The sequence below is a fragment of the Augochlora pura genome, chromosome 3, assembly GCF_028453695.1.
Source record: "Augochlora pura isolate Apur16 chromosome 3, APUR_v2.2.1, whole genome shotgun sequence".
NCBI lineage: Eukaryota > Metazoa > Arthropoda > Insecta > Hymenoptera > Halictidae > Augochlora > Augochlora pura.
The window spans coordinates 6,454,900-6,462,461 of record NC_135774.1 but is presented as its reverse complement, the minus strand read 5'-3'; the positions used below and the strand labels follow the sequence as shown (position 1 = coordinate 6,462,461).

At 26.4% G+C, this 7,562-nt stretch overlaps 2 protein-coding genes across 8 annotated transcripts in view; one reads left to right on the top strand and one right to left on the bottom strand.

The window, feature by feature from the left end:
• The window catches only part of Chchd3 (Coiled-coil-helix-coiled-coil-helix domain containing 3), a 2,908-nt gene extending 196 nt beyond the window's left edge, over positions 1–2,712 (top strand). Inside the window, exons 1-3 of one of the 6 annotated variants that reach the window (XM_078197632.1) lie at positions 1–87; positions 658–1,167; positions 2,426–2,712. In XM_078197632.1, coding sequence (XP_078053758.1) covers positions 756–1,167; positions 2,426–2,601 — 588 coding nt within the window. In that variant the 5' untranslated portion in view covers positions 1–87; positions 658–755 and the 3' untranslated portion in view covers positions 2,602–2,712. Of the gene's footprint in view, positions 88–132; positions 216–257; positions 541–657; positions 1,168–2,425 lie in introns of those variants that run through there. The other 5 variants (XM_078197631.1, XM_078197633.1, XM_078197635.1 and 2 more) reach the window with 5 other exon arrangements.
• A 1,170-nt stretch (positions 2,713–3,882) lies between these two features.
• On the bottom strand, positions 3,883–6,991 carry LOC144479112 (GDP-D-glucose phosphorylase 1). 2 transcript variants are annotated; one of them, XM_078197629.1, is made up of 5 exons: positions 6,735–6,991; positions 4,897–5,174; positions 4,672–4,774; positions 4,299–4,605; positions 3,883–4,185 (listed from the first exon to the last, which is right to left on the bottom strand). In XM_078197629.1, exons 1-5 carry the CDS (start codon positions 6,873–6,875, stop codon positions 4,058–4,060), a joined length of 957 nt encoding a protein of 318 aa, XP_078053755.1. In that variant the 5' UTR covers positions 6,876–6,991; the 3' UTR covers positions 3,883–4,057. The 2 variants fall into 2 exon arrangements, with proteins under 2 accessions (XP_078053755.1, XP_078053756.1); XM_078197630.1 differs by having other exon boundaries at positions 4,732–4,774.
• Between the last annotated feature and the right edge of the window lie 571 nt (positions 6,992–7,562).

The window sequence follows — 7,562 nt, the reverse complement described above, 5'->3', positions numbered from 1 at the left end:
ATTGTATGTACAGTTATTTTTAATAGAAATAATTTTAACATTATAATTTTATATATTTGAATATAGACTAGTATCGTAACAATATTGGTAAGTAAACATGGTTTATACAATAAGGAAAGGGTATTTAATAATGAAACATAACACAATTATATGTACTTAGTTGGTAAGAATGTAGAATGGCAATGCTCATGAAAATTTGTACGTGTGAGATATTGGTATCTATTTTTTATTAATATCCTTTAATAAAAAAGAATAAAATAGTTTATAGGATATATTCTAACTTTCTTAATTATTAAATGTTTAGAAAATGTATAAAATTTAGTTAATTTCCCAATACCACATTGGATGATTACAAATGAGGTTATGTAGTTTTTGTCAAGTATACAATATTGGTAAAATATATTCTTGTAGATTTATTTCAGTACAAGTGACAATAACGTTTAATGCTTGTGAAGGTCATTTAAAAATGAAATTCATAAATGTGGAGGTATAATCATCAAACATTGAAAAATTTCAAAGATGTATATTTATATTAGAAATGTAAATTACTTCTTCAAATATTTAAAAATTCATTATTACAATATTGGTATTTTATGTTTATATTATACATAATATATTATGTACCTATTATTACATACATTTCACTTGATTTTTCAGACAAATTCTTCTATGCATTTTTAATTCACCTAAACTTATGAGACAATTATAAGATAAACATTTTGTCTTCCTTCAAAATAAATAGAAAATCGTTTAAAATGGGTGCTGGACAAAGTGCTCGAAGACTTACCATTAATAATGAAGAAGAAATAGATGTTATTAAAGTTTCAAATTCGGTTGTACAACGATTAACTCAAAAAGTGAATGAAGCTAATATTCAATCAGGAAATGAAGTAAGATCATCAACTTTGATGCCACCATTTGCTAATAAAGCTGTATCTTCACCATCATTTCAAAGTGGAGATGCACCCACTGGATATCCTGCATATTATTATCCTCAATTAACGTTAACTGCTCTTGAAATACAGCAACAAAAAGAGCAAGAACTTCTTACTCAAGATCAATATTGGCAAAAACGATTAGATAATTTAGAAAAAAATCATTTAAGAGTTAATCAAATTATAGATGAGGAGTACAAAAAGGCAGTAGAAGAGTTGTATGTTAATGAGGGTATGTATATACTTAATGTAATATAATATATGTTATAAGTACTTACTTTGACTTTTGTCTAATATGAAAGCAAATATTAAACTCAGACACTTACTTATTTATTTAAATTAATTTACATTGATTAACATAACCCAAACAAAAAATTATCTTTAACGTCTGACAATATCCAATACCAATTTTGCAACACCAGCAATTCTGGATTAAATTGAATCACTGAATACTATTTGAAAGTTGTTTTCCTTCATGATCTTAATGTTTTGAGACATTTGATTTAAGAGACAGGATAATTTTATAAATTTAAGATTGGGGTAACCACAACAAGAGTATACAAATGTTTCTTGCATATGAAAGTACTGTATAATTCTTCCAAATATAACAGGGTCTTCCAATATAACATGTATGTTATAATTATAAAGAACACTTTTTGGAGTCAACAAGTTTACCTAATATTTACATTTAAGAATTTTGTTGTGTCGTAGTTATAAATATTGTAATAAGTAAATATTTGAATATGTTAAAACAAAGCAAAATAACTACCTTTTTTTGTATAATTTTTAATTTGCACATTCATTACACTATGTTTTAGAGTAGGCTTCCTTATCTTCATAATTGTAAAAGTAATCTACATAGTATATGCAAGGTATTGTCAGTAATAAGAAAATATTATGTATACTAATTTTTATTAATTAGAATTTATTCATTTTTATTAATTTTTTCCAATTACCTACAAAACATTCTAATAGAAAATATTTCACTGTCAGTCACATTTCAGTCCATTGATGATTTTTTGATCATTTTAAATATTGTCTAAACATGCTTAAATGTTTATAATGTACGAAAAAAATCCTTTGTTGTATTTAATGCAGTATAAAAAGATCTTGTATATATTATATAATATTCTTATAGTTTTTGCAGTTAATCCAGAAAAAATTCAATTTTATTTTAAGGTTTATGTGTAAATTAAATTTAAATATTAAGAAATGTTTCAGAAACTAAAATCAGTATACGTCATTTATTTATTACAATGTATATATAATATGTATATATAATATATGCATATAGTTAAAGTTTCCTTTCAAATAAAATTTGTTAAAAGTTGAAACTCAAAAAGGATTAAAATTGTTTGAACATTTTAATGCAAAAGTTCACTGTAAAATGTTCACTGTAATGTAAGATGGAGAGAAATTTATATACTTGACTAACATAAAAAATTAAAAACTAAACAGATGTAAGTCTTAATTGTGTGATTTCTCTGCAGATAAGAAGAAGCTCAATATCCATAACACTGTACAGCCATGTTTAGAGAATACAGATAAAGTAATCAAGTGCTACCAAGAACATCCAAAGGAAATTTTGAAATGTTCTAATCTAGTCGATGAATTTTATAATTGCGTGGATCAACGACGTGCAAGGGTAATTGCAGCACGTTGTTAATGTTTTTGAATATTAAGCATAGTAATTGTGTCACTTCTTAGTAATCCAAGCTAATGTTGTTTAATCAAACAATTTTTAGTGATTGCCAATAAATTAAATTATGTGTACAAAGATTTTGAATATTTATTACATTTACATTACTAACAGTAATAGGCAATTATTTATTCGTTAATGATAGCCAAAGATTTTATGTTAGATCTACAGTGATAGCAATAATATATTAGTAGTTAATAATCTGTAACTGCTAAAATAGATAACAAAGTAAAAGTTATTTAAATTAAGAAACTAGTATTCGTTACAGTTCCAGGAAAATTTTTTTAATTCTTATTATGCAGGGTGGATCAGGTAATGTGATCAGCTTAATTTATTGTTTCTAGTCGATCGGAAATTTTTTGAGCTAAAATAACATGGTTTAACATATAGTTTGCAATGATTATAATATATAGTTTTCTCTGAATGTAAAAAAACTGTAGGTTTACCTATGAAAAACCTTGTTAACATTACAAAAAAGGGTCGACGAAATTTTAAGAAATCTATTGAGCTAAAATGACGTATTTTAAGGAGATCTTTAAAATGGTTGTATACATTTTTTTTGGTCAACTCTTTCTTCCCAGAGTTATCAATGTTTTCTATAAGTAAACCTACAGTTCTTTTCTACATTCTGAGAAGACTGTATGTTATGATTCCCTAAATTCTAAACGATAGGTACAAAAAAAGAAATTTAGGCCAACCTACAAAGCCCTGAAATTAATCTTGACAACTTCCGGAAAAAAGAGTTAACATAAAACTTGGTACAATCATCTTAAAGCTCTCCTTAAACTATATTAGCTCAAAAAGTTTCCAATTAAACCTTTGGTAAAAGAATAAATTAAGCTAATCACGTTGTGTGGTACTCCTTGTAATTTTTATATTACTTTCTTTTATATTTTGTTTAATTTAAGTTAATAGTTTAAATAAATATTTTATATTTACTTTCATATTTTGTTATGATTATTTAACACATTATTGACAAATTAAATATGTATCATTTTATGTTTATATGTTAATTATTAACATTAAAGTCTATTTTTCTTCTATTATGTTAATTTCTATGCTTCATTATTAATAATAATAAGTAATTATAGCTGACGTGAGCAAAGAACCATGTGCTATGTATTTGAAAGTATCATATACATAAATATATGCACTAAAAATTAATATTTAATAATTTTAATAATAATGAAGACATAATGAATGGTATGATTTAGAATAGAAAAAAACTGCATGAATTTTTTTATTTTATTCTATATATTTCGGACAATTGTATATACATAAAAGCATAATAATTGCATATAAATTTGTAAATATTGTACATTATAATAACAAAAATTAAATGTTACTTATAATCATATTACAATAAATTAAATTAATATATCATATTACAATAGTTATATTAATTTGATACAAGAAATAGTTCTTACCTAATTATTTGTTGTTGTATTAAATTTTTTATTTTGTCAAAAACCAGTAGAAATTTTTCTTGAGTTACTTCAGTCAAAATATTTGCTATATTTTCTTCCAGTAAATTTGTATACATTTCCTCAGCTGAAAGTTCATAAAAAATTTGTATTACTTAAACTGTAGAAATTTCAAATTTTATGTACAGCAGTTTCGTCATCATATTATAAAGAATCCTGTTATATTAAACAATTGCTTACATGTTATTATTAAGTGACCAAACAACTCGCAAACTGCAGGAAAAAAGATACTTGTGTCCTTTATGCCTTCACTGGGTTTTCTGGGCCAAATGTAAATTCTCAAGTCTTGATATTCTCCTCCAGAGTCTATCTTTGCTCGTGTAATATAAACATTATGTGGTATTTCTGATTTTTGTAAATAATCTGTTATTAAGAAAGTCCAATTTACTAGTTCATCTAAATTTCGTACACTCGAATGTTTTATACAAAATCCATTAGCAGGATAATTTTTTAAAATTTGTACAGGACCCATGTAGTCGTCAAGATCCTGAAAAATAATAATAGCAAATCAGTGGTCATTAATGGGAAAAAAGATTTAGCAAAATTTATTTACAATATACTCTAATAGCATTTTATGATTTAAGTAATATAAATGCCAATGAAGATGATTTACTGATGCATAAGCACAAAGACTGTTGAATGCCACTCGAATATATCTGAAATCAATATTCAAAAACAATATAAATATATACAAATATATTGTAAGCAATATATGGTTTTAAAATTATATCAAATTTTATTAATTTGTTGGAAATGTTATAATATTAAAATTACTTACGAATCCTGACTTAATTGAAATATACGTAGGGCTTTATATAAACTATACTTTGTTATAACTTGAGGCAAGCATTTACATTGCTCCGGTAACAATAAAGAGTGACAATACTGTAATGGACTAATATTAATTGCAATTATGTCTTCTTCATTTCCATCTAAATGTATAATTTTTTCTTCTGGAGAAATTTGTGTAAAATTGAAACGGTTTTTATCAAAAGGCTGTATCATTGAAGTAATATTTTCGGGAGTCCTTCTATTACGACCACGATCGACATTCAACTAAAGTAATTAAATAATTTTATGATTATAATTTATGAGAAACTGTTTATATTTCTGATAACATTTTTTAGTTTCATATTGTACTATTAATATTATTTTCATATCTAGACCCCTCAGTTAAGGTATATTATATCATACTTCATAGATACAATGTTGTAAATAATTATAAACTCATGTACTTTTATAATTTTCAAAAATTTAAGATTCTTATTTAAAATATGCTTCATGTCTATCCAATCCATACTGTAAACGGAATTTATATAAATGTCAAACAGAAGCAATTACTCAATAATTTAAAAAAAAAGCAACTCCTTTTTACAGCTCTGTTTTTAACTATACAGTAAAAAATAAACTCATGATACCTTTCCTCATTTGTTGGTTCAATATTTAGTACTTTTTCTTTTGTTCAGCTTTAACAAATTTAGTTCTTTGGTTTATATAGCATTCTTACAATATTGCTCTTTGTAATAATTTTTTGGATATTTCTGTTAAATTGACTTTGATCCCTTTTCTTTTGTAAAAGATATTGCAGATTATTCTGTTGTTTGATTTTTTTTACAATTTTAAATGCAAAATTTCTTGCAACACTTCATAATCTATTGATTATGTTTATGATTTGCCTTTGAGCCTTTCCATAACTTTATAAATTTACAATTTATTGTTTTGAGAAGCATTTATTTTAATGAATGCATGATATAGCAAAGCAAGGGTATAGGTTAATATACGTAGTGAAGTTATTTTAAAACTCTTTCAGATATACATATATATATATACATATGTATCAGTATCTATGTATCTTATAGCGCTAGCTCTTTGCTGAACAGAAGAAATAGATCTCCCCCATGCTTCTAAAATGATTTTCCTATGAATAACTCACACATTTTACATTATTATTTTATTGTAGTATGGACCAATGACAACTGTGCAGAACATTTTTAGTTTCTTGGAAGATAATCCAAAGTTGCAATCACACTGGTATATTAGTTTTTCAATTTTACTTGAGTAATGTGAAATATTTTTTCCAAATATTTGAAAAAGTTTTAGACTACTTACCTATTACTAATTACCTATTACCTAGACTAAAAACCTATTACATGTGTCAAAATAGTCCGACAAATTTTCATATAATTTATTTTTTGGATTAATATTTCTAAACTCAATTTCTTTTGAGTCCATGCAATATACAACAACGGGATTAAAAACCGTTTTATTTACAATATTTTTAATTAAATTTGCAGATCATATTTTCTTTGAACAAATATATCATCTCTTATCAAGGATTTGTGTTTGTCAGATACAGTGGTACAAAACATGATAGTCAATTTTATTCATAAATGTCACTGTTCTTGTATTCGAGAGTTCAATTTGTTGTGTTGCTAATATGTGCACGAGTCTATGATTAATTACAGAACTGTCTATATAACTTTGTTCAATTAAATATGAAAGTTATGGAAAATATAAATTTTGTAAAAATGGATCCGATATATTCTAATTCTGGAGTTCAGATATAAATATATATATAAATAAAGATTATATAATAAAGAAAGATTAATGTATTACCTGAGCTAAGAACGAATACTTTCCACTTAATAATTTTGAATTTTTAATGTTTAGTATATAGCGGAACATCCCTTTCGTTTCAGCTTCTTCCCATTTTTTTTTTAAAATAGAATCAAAATTAACGTCTCCGTTTATTTGCATACTAAATATAGTGTGTTATGTTCTTAATAGTTTTGTATTTTAAGTATTCGATTTCAGATGACGAGAGTAGTTAAAATATTATAGCATGTGGCGAACCTCCACAAGCAGTAGACTTGACGCGCCATCTAGTGTAACTAAGTTAACTATAACTAGGGTAAGATAAATATAACTAGTCGTTAGTATAGTTACTGTCAAGAACGGCCTCCTCGATGTGGGTGGATAAAGGGACAAAAAAGATCTGATTTAACTTCCGTCCACGGACCCAGGAAGAATAAAGCGAATTCCACAGTCAATCCTCCGGTCTTTATTCGGCACGTGCGCATTGAACCTCAGTCGGGATAACACCTACATTGGTCATTCGAATGCAAGTTGAAAATCTGCGAAACGTTATATCAGACTGTGAGAAAAAAAAACCGGAAGAAACAGAGGAATTTGGTGTTTGTATCTGATCAGTAATTGATCCCGTAGTAGATAGGCAAAGCCTATTGTATTAGGAATTGTATATTCGCTGGTAAATATAGTCGACAAAAAATAAAAAAAAAATATAATATCACCCCGCGCGTTTCTGATGAAGTGAAACTATCTACTGAAAAGTAGAGAGGCAAAGCCGGTTCTAATTCATGGAGCAGTGTGTGACGCCCCCCACACCACGCCCCGCGGAACTACTGCCGCTGTAGCCGAGCCGGA

Bases quoted from the DNA above. Each gene is read 5' to 3' on its own strand.
- LOC144479112 (XM_078197629.1), bottom strand. From the start codon at position 6,875: ATGCAAATAAACGGAGACGTTAATTTTGATTCTATTTTAAAAAAAAAA. The intron at 4,775-4,896 runs GTAAGTAATTTT...TATTGATTTCAG, and splicing joins TTTCAATTAAGTCAGGATTC to ATATATTCGAGTGGCATTCA. The intron at 4,606-4,671 runs GTAAATAAATTT...ATTATTTTTCAG, and splicing joins AAATGCTATTAGAGTATATT to GATCTTGACGACTACATGGG.